Raw genomic sequence first — 14,919 nt, forward strand, 5'->3', positions numbered from 1 at the left:
TTTTTCAATTTAGCAATATTACGGTGTGTCTTAGGATTGAATGCAGTTGTGTAGGTGGGTCCTGAAAAGGTTCGGGAACCCCTGAGCTAATGGAGCGACGCAGACCTGCGCAAACATTTGAAGGATGAAAGGCAAACCCGGGAACACAAAGTTCTGAGGTATTTTTTTTTACAGAGTATGTTGCGCATGCAGCTCGTTTTCAGGAGCAAAAGGGACCTCACATCTTCAATACAGTGATGCTGGACCCCTACATAGCAAACTGCCTTGTAAGCAGCATTACTGACATGGAAAAAGTTGCTGTGACACAGCCCTTTCTGAATGTTTAATAGAAAAAAAGTTTCAAGAAGCCTTGAAAAGAGAAACCGAATCGATCCTGGATTTTCTCACTAGTTAGAGCCCTCCAAAATAAATGAAGAGCCAGCTTGTAATACACTAGTTCTTTCAGCACAGAAAATTAAATGATTAAATAATCATAACAGGGATTTTATGTCCTATACTGATACTGAAGTGTGTTAAATATTGAACATCTCATATTGTTGCTGCTTATTTCCATGCAAAAAAGATCAGAGGAAACAAAATGGCACTGAATGTAGAAAATCCAGCAGTGCCCTTGTCTAATGTTTGCGGTCTGCTGCCAACAGAAGATATTACTTTAAGGGTCCTTAACACTTGGGTATAAATTATTAAACATAACCAACTTAATTCATTGAAGCAAGAGAGCTCAGCCCATTAATAAAAATGACTTAAAACTAAATTGAAGGACAAACTTGGGACATTTCATCTTGAAATGACACCAGAAATTAAGTTTGTCTGGAAGTAATGAATGGATGAGTTTGCTTTGACTGCAAACAGCTTTGTACATCACTGTAGTGAGGATGTTATAGGTGGGAGGTGCTATAAAGCCCCATCTGCCTTGGCCAATCGGCAACATCCCGTTCTCCCTCGTGAAGCCATTACAGAAGTAACCGAAACTGCAATTCATCAACTGGCCTTTGGGGGCAGGCTCCAGAAACTCTTGATGTTCACTGACTGCAATGCTAAAGTCACCATTCTTACAGCTGATTAAAACATGCTTACAGCCTGGTACAAAAGATAGTTTTGGTGCATATAGCTAATATTACCCTGGATGACTACTGTAAGGGTTGAATTTTTTCATAATTTATTCGTTTAATTTATATTGAGTCTGTATAATTAAGGGTGTGGCCACTAGAGTTACAGCTTTGGCTATAATGTGATCTGATTCTGGCTAATTAGCTGCTGATATATATATATATATATATATATATATATATATATATATATATATATATATATATATCACATTTTTGTTTTGTCTTATGAGGCTCTTTAGTCAATTGCTTTTTGAGATTGTCTTACAATTATCAGTAAATCTGACATGCTGTGTGCACTTAAATGTGCTTACAAATTTTTTAAGTGACCTCGTTTTCCCAGGTGAGTAAAACTTATCATATTTATACATTAAAGATAATTTATAATTATCTTTAGACCTGTAATGCACTCCAGAATCCGACAGATTGATTAGCCTGGATTTCATAAATAGCCTTGCATTACAACCCCCTCTAAAACCAGGCTGGTCAACCAGCTAAAACCAGCCAATCAGCTTAGGCTGGTTTAAGCTGTTTTTTTCAGCAGGGTTCTTTGCAACAATATTATTTTGTATTGTGATCACAACATGATTGACATGTTTACATGCTAATATTGTAGCATAATTGACATTATAAACTAAAGCTAACCTGAGTGAATATTGTGTTGCTTAACTATAATACTGTAGTGAATTTAAAGTGCAAATCATGTCACTGAGCTAATTGTTCTGCAAACAAAAGTAATATGAGCTAAAGCTAACATTACATTGTGACTGATATGCTAAATTTGATAAAGCTAATTGAAAATTGAAGCTGATTTGTTGCAATTCTCAACTTCCCAGCATTTTTAAACTTAAGCTCTCAGCAGTGCATTCTGGGATTGTTCTTTCCCATTATGCATTCAATAGTGCTGCAGTCTATACCTTTTGTTTTCATTTTGAGAGTACACATATAAAACTACCTCTTGCCAGTAAGCTAAAAGTGTTTTTACAATTACAGTTTAATCGACAGCTCAGTTGCGTCTTGTTTTCAATAACCTCTGAGAACACACAATTGCTCTTCCTTTGTTAGAAGTGACACGAAAATCTTTACATACCAAAGATGCTCCTCTAGAGTCGATAACCTGCTGTGGAAAAACATAAGCAAGCAATGCACTGCTATAGTGTGTTTATATAAGAGTGCACAGTTATCTGTGATTAAGGCAAGACACTGCAGGCAAAAACACTGGATATTTATGCACCCGCTGATTTTCATCCCTTTAGCTTTTCTTTTTGTTTAATGTAAAGAAATCATACAATACACGGCCAAGTCTGTCACACTTAAATTTATTGACAAAACAAATATTTAAATATCCTTCATTCATTTTCCTTCAGCTTGGTCTCCATTTCAGGGGTTGCCGCAGTGGAATGAACTGCCATCTATTCCAACATATGCTTTATGCAGTGGATGCCCTTCCAGCTGCAACCCAGCAATGGGAAACACCAATACAAACTCATACACTACGAACAATTTAGTTTATTCAATTCCCCTATAGCGCATGTGTTTGACACCAGAGCAAACCAACGTGAACATGCAAACTCCACACAGAAATGCCAACGGACCCAGTCAGGACTCGAACCAGCGACCTTCCTTTTTTTATTAATTTTTTTTTTTTTTAAACCAATTTCAGAATTTTAGAAAAAAAATGTTTTAAATTAGAGAATATCAAATGAAACTATGCCTCATTGCCATGTTTAAAAAGTGGCTTTGTATGGTGATAACAATTGTTTTACCCTAATTGCCTGCAGTGCTTTTCTCTCAAAGGTATAGTGCACCCCCCCCCCCAAAAAGTACTCACTATTTACCTTACCTCAAACTTGTTAAAAAACTGGGTTATTTTTCTTCTGTTGAACAAGATGATATTCTGAAAAAAAAAAAGCTTAAACCCTGTAACCATTGACTTGCATAGTAGGAAGAACAAATACTACTGGAGTCAATGGTTACAGGTTTCCCACATTCTTCAAAACATCTTTTGTGTTCAACAAAAGATAAAAAAAAAAGACTGAAAACCTGTAACCACTGACTCTCATAATAGAAAGAAATGAATTCATTAAGAGTTGATGGTTACGGACTTCCAACATTCTTCAAAATATTTTGTTCAACAAAAAATAAAACAAACAAAACAAACAAAAAGAGCTGAAAACCTTTAAGTATTGAAAAATAATTCACTTTCATAGTGAAAAATAATAATAATAATAATAATAATAATAATAATATAGCAGTCAATGGTTACAGGTTTTCAACATTCTTCAAAATTTCTTTCAACAAAAGATAAACAGGCAAAAACTGAAACCCTGCAACCATTGACTGCCATAGAAAAAGAAATATATAGAGAGATAGAGAGAAGGGGAGAGGGGGAGAGAGAGGGAGAGAGAGAGAGAGAGGAGATGTCAATGGTTACAGACTGCCAACATTATTTAAAATGTCTTGTTACATAAAAGCTAAACAAACAATTAAAAAAAATCAAACAAGCTAAAGCCTGTAACCATTGACTTTCATTAAAGGAAAAAAAAAACATTACATGAGTCAATGGTTATAGGTTTCCAACATTCTTCAAAATATCTTCTTTTGTGTCAAACTCATAAAAATTTGAAACAAGAAACGGTTAATGACAGAATGTTTAGTTTTGGGTGAACTGTCCCTTTAAAACAAACACCCTGAGACACCCAGTGCACAAACCCAGTGTGAAAGCACATCTTAAAGTGAAATGAAGAGAATTACCAGTTTATTTCCAGCAGTTATTCCTGCGACTCCTCCACTGCAACTCAGATAATGAATAAACAACAAACACAGCAATGAGAGATGCATCATTTTATTGCACACATTTAAAAAAACATAATAGTGTACAAGATCTCTCCTGGAGCTGATTATGATGGTGTGCTGCTGTTGAGTGATGGTGAAAGGCTGTGGAGTCGCTCATATTTCAGCTCGCTCTCTCTCTCTCTCTCTCTCTCTTCAGCTGCTGTTGCTCTGCAGAGCTTCTGCCATGAAGAGTTTGCCAAGGTTCTGTGAGGTGAACTCCTTAATGTTCTGACAGTAGTTGTTGATTTGTCCTTGTGAAGAGAAGCAGAAGGAAACAAATAAATTATATACAACAAGACCGAGCCATATTGATTATTCAGATGGAATGACTATTTGCACTGGGGAGTAAAAATCGCACAGGCCACATTGAGCTGCTACTTGAAGCTATGGTCAGAGAAGCGAGACAAAACTAGCTGAGAAAAAGAGTAGTTTTCAGTCATGGACGTAGCCTGCAGCAATATTTCTCGATCGGAAATACCTGGTTTAGGTCAGGCTAGTGATAGATGAATGAGGTGTTTTATGTTGTAAGTAAAGGAGACATGTGAGGTTTTTTAATTAGCCTTGTGAATTCTGCTTGTTTGATATGTCAAGGTAATGGTGTTTAATTGGCTTTACTGTTAGTGTGTGAATGACTTCTAATGGTCTTCGTGCATCAGCTGGAAGAGACTGAAAACTGTAAACAAATCAATCAAGCCTTTGTGTTGTGAGAGCTTCAAGATCATAACCCAAATGAACAACTAATATCATGAATAATAAAGAGCTCTACTGAGATTTACTCATTTTGATTAATGCACGGCCATAATTCTTGTTTACAGACATGTACTTTCTTAGTGTTGCTACAATGTCCTGTTACACATTTGAACTTGCACTATTCTCAGTGGGTTGTTACATGTGTGTAGTTAGACCAGTATTACGCCCCATTCACACGGGGCTTCAGCGTCAACGCTTGACTAAAGGCATGTCTGAAGTTGGGGCTGTAGGGATCATCATAGAAGCGTCAGCCAATGAAATTCAGTCAGCAATAGGCCACTGTCTAACTGGTGTATTTGCATACAGCGATCTGATTGGCTGACACTTCCGACGGATCCACAGTGCAGTTCGGCACCCATTTAGGCCCCGTTTACACTAGTGCGTTTTAGTTTGAAAACGCATACGTTTTGCTACGGTTACGCCATCCGTCCACACTACGCCGGAGTTCTCGAGCGCCGAAAACGGAGCTTTTTGAAAACGCTGGAGAGGCCGTTTTCATTCTAAAACGCTGCTGCTCCATCTCAGTGTGGATGGGGAAAGACGGAGACATCTGAAAACGGAGGCGGGGCTGCAAACGTTCGCCTATCTGATTGGGGCTTTTCCCTCAATATTAAGTAGCCCACACAGTTCAGTCACGCATCCTCTTCTTGTAAGTTCAGACTTCACAAGTTTGATCAAGGCTGCAGTCTCCCCCTTCTCAGTTTGATATGGAAAACATACCGAGGACACGGGTAAATCTTCAAAGGGAACAGTGTACTTTATAACTTCATTCACATCACCCTGGCTACGTTGTTTCACTTTCTCAACAATAAAATGTAAACATGATTTAAGGAACTGCCTATTTTCTTTTTAATATTAGCAACTTAACAGACAGCAGAAATGTTGAGGCGCCGTGCTGCATATATGAGCATCATCTTCACTGTGTGGATATTTATAAAAAAACGGAGCCTATAACAACTGCCTCCTTTCAATTTCAGTGAAAATACGAAACGCACCCTCTCTTTTGCTGAAAATCGATTAATTATAAAAGTATAACATGCAATAAGTTTATACATTGTAGGAAATAAAGGCAAGCGATCAGTCAATATACCTGGATTAATCATTAACTTATCTTTGCGCTTAACCAAAACATGTTACCCGTGAACAAGTAACTTAATAGATTCCAATGACCAAAGTCAGAGAATTGGCCTATGTCGTCAGATAAAGACAACAACATGAATGAAATATCACGTTTAGCAAATATAGTGAGATTAGATCCAGCGGGAGATGCGTGATGTGCAGCCCGACAAGCAGAGCTCTCATCTGGGTAGAAATGCTGGAGCGCTTGCCAGAGAGTGTGTGTGTGTGGTCACGTGATGTGCGTTTTCAGCGTTTTGGTGTGGACGGAGAGCTGTTCAGAAACGCTGGGTAAAACGTGAGTGTGGACGCGGATTGTTTTCATTCTACAACGCCATTTTAAAACTAAAACGCACTAGTGTAAACGGGGCCATAAAGTGAATGTGAAGCGTTGACGCTGACGCCCCGAGTGAATGGGGCATTACACAAGTAAAAACTGTGAACCAGTGTGTACATACACTGCAGTTACATACTACTAGCCCATTTAGTTATAATGCAATTCCGTATGGATCTCAACCCACAGTTTGGAACGCATGTAACATGTGGATTAATAACTTGTTTTGAACTTGGGTTAATGCAACACTTATGACAATTGCAGAGAGATCACCTCCAGAGTCACCTCCTCAAGTCTAATGTATGAAGGTGTTTTGAAAAAAAGTCATGGTGGGAGCTAAATGCTTTCTTAAGTTATTAAGTTAAGGTGTTTTCTGTCACTGTTGGTTTAGCCTGTATTAATGCATTCTGTGTAAAGCTGCATGATTAGACATTAAAAGATCGTGATCTCAATTCAAACCTGTACAACATCAATGATAAATGATAATGATTTGCATTGTAGCGGCACATTCAAATCTGCGTTTGATTGCGAGAGATTCAATAAGACAGAAGTACTGGGAGAACAGTTTATAGTCCAGATATAAACACTGATGTTTAGGGTTGAGATTAAAGTCACCGTTTAATGGAACTTTATGCGGGTGAATTTTACATTGTGTAACCAAGAGGTGGCGACAAACAACCATCATAATTATGTCACTGAATTGGTTTTCAAAAATGATCCAGTTTTATTTGTGAATTGTTGAAAATAAATATGATCTGTTGTATAAAATGTCTTATATTTAACATTATCAGCAACAATAGCAAATATCATATGTAGAATTGAATACTTTTCTGTTTTCAGCTCGTTCTTTCTTGATTCTGATTTTATTAAAATCACAGGCTCTAAGTTCTGTTTGTTAACCAATGGCTTTTGCAGTAATATTTTTGTGTAAATGGAAAGCATATGACATTAGTCTCCTCTCTTTTTCGCTGATCTGAAAAAAGGTCTTATCCGTGAGATTCGTGATCCGTTACACCACTATCATGTACTCATGTTCTTTGCACCCTAGTTACCTAATTTCACAAGTATAAGCGACACTTAAAATAAAATGAGACCAAACTATTTCTTATGAAATATTGGCAGCAGATTTTAAATGCCTGTTATTTTGGGATCAGAGAAAATGGTTAAAAATTTAATAATTAGAATTTAGTTTGTTTCTATTTTTTTATAAGTTTATATGCTTACAATCCTTTTCTCTGTGTATATATTTTGTTTTATTTCTACTTATTATTTTAGTTGTTAGCTACTATTAGTTTCAGTTGTTGTAGTTAGTCTCAAACTCAATTCCTGGAGGGCCGCAGCTCTGCACAGTTTTGCTGCAAGCCTAATCAAGTCTTCAAACACCTTAATTAGTTGGATCAGCGGTGTTTGATTAGGGTTGGAGCAAAACTGTGCAGAGCTGCGGCCCTCCAGGAATTGAGTTTGAGACATATACTCTAAATGAATCAATGTTTTTTTTAGAGTTGAGATATTATTAGTTCTCAGTTAATTTTAACCACTTATTTATTCTAACAATAAAATGTTGCCCGTTTTTTGACCATTTACAACATATTTATCATTTATTTAACATATTTAAAGTGTTAGTGTATTCTGGTCTTTAACTACTATTTTTTTATTCATTTTAAAATGTTTATTACGCAATCATTCTATTTTAAATTACATTTCAAATAATAATGGTTCTATAGTTAACAAGAAAAACCCTGCAATTTGAATCAACTGCCCAAATGAGACAGCAGGAAAAAATTATAAGATCTGAACCATCAAGCCCCCGACTACATTTTAAAATAGACAAAATGAAATTTAATTAAACTCCATTAATCACATTGGAAAGAATATATTGACAAGCTCAGCACTCAATCATCCTCTTTCAGAGCTGATGGTTGTCCGATACGCGTTGGCGATCTTGATCAGGATAAGAACATGGTGTGGAGATTTAAGACCTGCAGTTATTCCCCATTCCCTTTTAAACGCATCCATTCATTGCTGAATTGATCAACTCCTGGATCAATTCCTCCAGACAGAGGAGGGTAGATCTGTGTGTGAATGCAGAGCAGGAGTACCTGCAATGAGGAGCGTGTCCATGCGTGGAGGAGCCTGAGGAGCTTTGAACATCTTACTGATGTCTTCTTCTGGCAGAGGAGGCTCTCCACGACTCTGCCGCTGCGCATTCTCCTGCTGACGCCTCTGCTGATACTGGACAAACAACAACAGAGGAGGATATTAGATGAGGAAACAAAGCAACTATACAGATATTTTTTTAAATGGAAGGACTGGAGAAATGGAGAAGGGTTATCAAAAGTGCTGAGGTTTCAAAACGCATCCATCGCTTTTCTCCATTTAAATTTATGGGTTTTACTTCTGTATAATTATGCTGAGCTATAAATTATGTATATGAACAGTCAAAATGAAAAAGAGAAAGAAACAATAAAAAAGTAAGAAAAGGGGAAAGAAAGAAAAAGACGACAAGAAAAAAGGCATGAGAAAAATAGAAATGGAAAAAAAGCATAAAGAAGAGAAAAAAGAAATACAAGGCAATCAAAGCAAAAAATAAAACCAGAATAAAGAAAATAGAAAAAGGATAAAGTAAAAAAGAGAAGAGAAGAGAAAAGGAGGAAAGGAAAATAACAAAGCTTTAAATGTGGAAACAAAAAGAAAAAAAGAAAAATGGACAAAAACAAAAAAAAGAAAAATAACGCAAGAAAAGAACGAAAAAAAAAGAAAAAAAAGAAAAGCAAGGATAAAAGAAACAAGAGGAAAGGAGAAAATAAAAAAGAACAAAAGAAAATGAGAAAAAAAAGAAAGGGGAAAAGAAGAAATGAAAAAGGAGAAAAGAAATTAAAGTACAAAAAAGAGAAAAGGAAAGACGATAAAAAGGAGAAAATTAAAAAAACAAAAGAAAGAAAAAGAAGAAAGAAAATAAAAAAACCGAAGGAGAAAATAAGAATTAAAATGAGAATAGAAGAGGAATAAAAGCTAAAAAAAACTAGATGAGAAAGAGAAAGAACAAAATAAAAAGACAAACAAGAAAAGAACAAAAAGAAGAAAAAAAGAGAAAAAGAAAAAATATAAAAAGCAAGAAAAGAAACTAGGAAAGGAGGAAAGAAGAAACGAAAAAAGAACAAAAAATAAAAGAGAAGAAAAGAGAATTAACAAAAGAAAAATAAAACGAATGGAGAATTTAGGAAGGGAAAGAAAGGAGAAGAGGAAATAACGAAAGGAGGAAAGGAAAAAAAGGAGAAAAGAAACGAAAGGAGAAAATAATCAAAAAAGACGACGAAAGAAACAAAAGGAGAAAATTAACAAGAAAATTAGAAAATTAACAGAAGATCATTTAGAACAGAAGATTTCGTATCAAAAATTGATGGAAAAAAACAAAAGGAGAAAATAAGAAGGAAAAGAAAGGGAAAAAGAAAAGAAACAGAAGGAAAAAAAGAAATAAAAAAGAAACAAAAGAAATGAATTTAAAAAAGGAAAGATAAGAACAAAAAAAAATTACAAAAAGGGAAGAGAAGAAGAAACGAAAGGAGAAAAGAAGAAACAAATGAAAAAGGAATGAAAGGAGAGGAAGCAAACGAAAGAATGAAAGGAGGAAAGAAAAGAACTGAAAAGAAACTAAAGGAAAAAAGAAAGGAAAGTAGGGAGAAAATAAATTAAATGAGAGGAAAAAATTAGGAACAAAAGAAAATTAAAAGAACAAAAGAAAGGTCAAACAAACCACAAAAATTATAAAAATGGAATAAAATAAAATACAAAGAGAGAAAAAAAAAACAAAGTAAATAAGATGAAGCTGAAAGACAAAGCAAGAAGGTAATCACAGTGAAGGACCATTAACAAGAAAAATCCAAATACGGTCATTAAAAAGAAAAGAGAATTAAATACAAATGAATATATGAGTATAAACCATTTTTATTTTTATTTTATTTTTTTAGAAAATAAGCAAGTAAATAAACTAGAAGAAAAGTTCAACATGACAAGAAAAAAAGCCTGCAAGAATCAAACAACCAACAAATTTGTATAAATAAAACTGAAGAAAAAACAAAAAGGCATCAAACCCCCGAGATTCACACCGTAACACACATTCACACTAAAATTAATAAAGCAGAGAAAGTGTGATCCTTCCACCCACTCCAATCCACACTGTAGATAATCCTGCAGCAGAGTTTAGGACTCAAGAGTAAACCTAAAGACAGGATGATCTGACATTTCTGAAAGAGCACAGCTTGACAAGTCCGACATTAGCCCTAGATTTGTCAAACACTCCTTTCTTTCAAACACACTTTCTTTCTTTTTTTCAAGGTGCAGTAGATCAGCTTTTAATAGTTGGTATTTCACAAAAAAAAAATAAAATAAATAAGGATGAGAGAAATTCACACAGTTGAAGTCAGAATTATTAGTCAGAATTATTAGGCAGATTTATTTTTTCCTTTTTAAATATTTCCCAAATAATGTTTAACAGAGCAAGGAAATTTTCACAGTATGTCTGATAATATTTTTTCTTCTGGAGAAAATTTTCACAGTATGTCTGATAATATTTTTTCTTCTGGAGAAAGTCTTATTTGTTTTATTTCGGCAGGAATAAAAGCAGTTTTTAATTTTGTGAACACCATTTTAGGGACAAAATTTTTAGCCCCTTTAAGCTAGATATTTTTTCAATAATGTACAGAACAAACCATCGTTATACAATAACTTGCCTATTAATATTGACACCCCTACTAGAAAGCATGTTTTATGTGGGAAATGTAACTGATATGATATGCTGCAACAGCCTCTTTAAACATGAGATCAATGTATCAAATTTTGACGCTCTGGCCGCAGGAGCTAAAGGGAAACGGCGCTGTCGCCAGGACGGACAGAGCGACTTTTGACGCAGTAGTTACTTAACAATAGCCAAAGCCATATTACTCTGCAGCCCAAGACCAATTACTTACTGAAGCAGAGCTGAGCCTGGTCAGTACCTGGATAGGAAAACACATGGGAAACTAGGTTGCTGTTGGAAGAGGTGTTAGTGAGGCCAGCAGGGAGCGCTCAACCTGCAGTCTGTGAGTCCTAATGCCTCTCAGTATAGTGAAGAGGACACTATAATGTCAGTGATCATTCTTCGGATGAGACATTAAACCAAATTTCTGACTCTCTGTGGTCATTAAAATACCTATGAGAAAATCCAAAGAGTATGGGTGTAACCCCGCTGTCCTGGCCAAATACCCTCCATCAGCCCTTCCCCATCATGGCCTCCCAATCATCCTCATCCACCGAATTGGCTGTATCGCGCACGCAGGCACACACACACACGAGAAATATCACAAGAATAGCAGTGCGATATGGCTGTATATCAGCACTGGTGAGAGGTGTGCGTATACACACACACACACACACACACACACACACACACACACACACATATATATATATATATATATATATATATATATATATATATATATATATATATATATATATATACACATACATGCACACACACATATATATATATACATACACACACACACACACACACACACACACACACATATATATATATATATATATATATATATATATATATATATATATATATATATATACATATATATATATACATATATATATATATATATATATACATATATATATATATATATACATATATATATATATATATATATATATATATATATATATATATATATATATATATATATATATACATATATACACATATATACATATATACACAGTTGAAGTCAAAATTATTAGCCCTCCTATGAAATTTGTATTCTTTTACAAATATTTCACAAGTGCTTTTGAACAGAGCAAGAAAATAGTTTTCACGGCATTTCCTTTTGTATTTTTCTTCTGAAAAAGGTTTTTTTTTTTTCTTTTAGTTTGGGTGAAATAATTTTTATTTTATTTTTTTTAAGTAAAAACTGCTAAGGTCAATATTATTAGCCCTCTTAAGTAATTATTTGTTTGATTGGCTCCAGGAAAAAACTACTGTTGTCCAATGACTTGCCTAATTACACTAACTTGCCTAGTTAAGGTAATTAACCTAATTAAGCCTTTAAATTGCATTTGAGGCTTAAAACTGCTGTCTTGAAAAACAAATAGTTCGATAATGCATTCTGTCATCATGACAAAGACAAAAGAAATAATTTTAGACTTGAGAAAAAGAATTGTTGAGGCTCACAAAGAAGAAGGATATACATGTTTATCAAAGTGTTTTCAAGTGTCAAGAAGTGCCGTGAGAAGTATTATCAAGAAGTTTAATGAGATCCACACCGTGGAGAACATGACTGGTAGAGGTAGAAAGCGAAAGATTTCCAAAACTTCTGAAAGAAAATTAGTAAGAGAGGTTTCTAAAGACCCAAGAACAACTGCCAAGACACTAGTGAATGACTTAGCCAAGTCTGGAATTAATGTCTCAGCAAAGACGGTCACTAGAGCCCTGCACAGGAGTGGACTGAAAGGTTGTCGACCAAGAAAGACTACACTTTTAAAAAAAAGACACCTCCAAGCTAGACTGAAGTTTGCCAGGGACAATCTAGAGAAAAATAATGAATACTGGAAACGTATCCTTTAGTCAGATGAGACAAAACTAAAGCTCTTTGGCCATAGAGATGTTGCCTATGTTTGGAGGAAGAAGGGAGAGGCATTTAATCCAAAGAACACCGTTCCCACAGGGAAACATGGCGGTGGGAGTATAATGCTATGGGGATGTTTCAGTGCATCTGGAACAGGGAATCTTATCAGGGTTGAAGACTACCAGAAGATTTTGAAAAATAACCTCAAACAGTCTGCAACAAAACTTGGTTTGGGTCGACGTTTTGTATTCCAGCATGATAATGACTCAAAGCATACATGACTTCTTGTAAAGAACTACCTCCAACAGAACAAAGTGAAAGTCCTTGACTGGCCTGCACAAAGCCCCGACTTGAACCCAATAGAAAATCTGTGGGGGACACTGAAGTCTAGAGTTCATGCCAGAAGACCAACAAATCTGGAAGAGCTTGAGAGATTTGCTAAGGAAGAATGGGCTAACACTCCTCAGGAGACATGCTTGAAACTTGTTGAGAGCTACAATAAACGACTGATGGCTGTTATCAAGCAAAAGAATTACACTATTGACCATTAACATCAGAGGGCTAATAATTTTGACCAGCAAGTTTTTTTTTATTTTTGATTATAATTGTGTTTCTGTTTGTATTACAAACACTCGAAGCTTTCTGAATAAACTGTTATGTTTAAAAATTATGTGTTGAAAAAATCTTTAGTCAATTAAACAGCACTTGGGAGTTATTTGAAAAATAATGAAATATTTTATAGGGGGCTAATAATTTCGTCTTCAACTGTATATATACATACATATGTGTGTGTGTGTGTGTGTGTGTGTGTGTGTGTGTGTGTGTGTGTGTGTGTGTGTGTACAGCAAGTAGAGCTATGGTATGAGAAAGTTCTTAGACAACATTATTCTTAAAATATCGTGTTTTTGATTTGTTTTTAAGGTAAATGTAGGTGTAGTTTATACTGTGTAATGTTAATTGTAGAGCTCCTCTATTTAAAAAAGTAGTTCTGAAAAAGATCAAGCCTCAGCCAGTTAATACAAAGTAACTTAAAAGTCACGTAACGCATTACTTGCCATCAAAAGTAACTAAATAACGCAATGAGTTACTTTACAGTTACTATCCCAGTTACTTTTTGTAAAAAGTAACTACTTAAGGTTTCATGAAGTGCTTTAAAATGTGCAGTTATTTATTCAATGTCTGACGTAATCTCAACCAAAACATGAAAGGAGGGCAGGACAGTGTAGCCCCTCCCCTTTTTAGAAACCACCAATAGTGTTGTTTTATCAGCACTCTGCTAGTGGTAGTGACTGAACCTGCATCAAATGTGAGAGGGGTGGGGCTTGTCAAACATCAGACAGCATTTGATTAGTCAGAAAATTTGATGAGAAGCTAAAGTATGAAGTGATGCGAGTAAAACCGTTGATCAATTTAGGCGGAACGGACTAACCACAAGCTTTACATGTTTATATCAGTTTTAGATCTCCTAAATGTGCAGTTTGTCATTGTTTTGGTGCACACTATCTCATCGATATATTACAAACTAACTGATACTAACATCTAAACAAGGTTATTTTAATATTATGATACGTAGCGAGACCATAGATGTCAAACTCTTTCTTTCAAGGTGCAGTAAATCAGCTTTTAATATTTGACATTTCACAAATAAAAACCATGAGAGAACTTCCTCTCCTATTAGACTGTGGACTTATGTCACCATTGAGGATACTGGGCATTTTAGTGGAAATTAGGCATATGATTTAGGAACGCAAACTGCCAACACAGCGGCGATTCTCTCTGATATGAGCTGGTGATGGATGCGGGTCATTTGGTTTGTATGGTTCACCGGGGGCCGGCGCTGAGATGATCGATGACAGCAGTAATTACGGCAGATTTCAGAGAGGCTGATATAGGGGCCGCTGTGTTGACCTGATGGTGACCGAGTCGTAGGTTCGGCCCTCATTTATGGTGCCGTTTGAGGGAACCCTTTAAATTTCTTTGAAAGCCTCAACCATGCTGTCAAACTGGAAGTGCTAATGGTGTAATAAACAGTGCGGGTCTCGCTGGAGAAATGGCCAGATGATTGCAGAGAGAGCGGTTTCTTTCTGGAAGAAAGCAATGCTTTTCAATGTACTAATGAGGCAAGAGCAACAGCACAAAGGCATTGGAGGAATATTTC

The 14,919-nt window shown here is 35.6% G+C and overlaps 1 protein-coding gene and 1 long non-coding RNA gene across 3 annotated transcripts in view; one reads left to right on the plus strand and one right to left on the minus strand.

Moving 5' to 3' along the window:
- The first annotated feature begins 2,759 nt into the window (after window positions 1-2,759).
- LOC147840434 (uncharacterized) lies at window positions 2,760-4,095 on the plus strand. Its single transcript, XR_015512325.1, has 2 exons — window positions 2,760-3,377; window positions 3,546-4,095. It is a non-coding gene; the product is annotated as an uncharacterized LOC147840434 (long non-coding RNA).
- eif3ha (eukaryotic translation initiation factor 3, subunit H, a) overlaps window positions 3,939-14,919 on the minus strand; it is a 117,574-nt gene continuing 106,593 nt past the window's right edge. For both annotated transcript variants that reach the window (NM_001003763.2, XM_087285614.1), the window contains 2 exon segments: window positions 3,939-4,195; window positions 8,244-8,376. In NM_001003763.2, coding sequence (NP_001003763.1) covers window positions 4,098-4,195; window positions 8,244-8,376 — 231 coding nt within the window. In that variant the 3' untranslated portion in view covers window positions 3,939-4,097.

The sequence above is a fragment of the Danio rerio genome, chromosome 16 (genome assembly GCF_052040795.2).
Source record: "Danio rerio strain M-AB ecotype USA chromosome 16, GRCz13ab, whole genome shotgun sequence".
NCBI classification, from domain to species: Eukaryota; Metazoa; Chordata; class Actinopteri; order Cypriniformes; family Danionidae; genus Danio; species Danio rerio.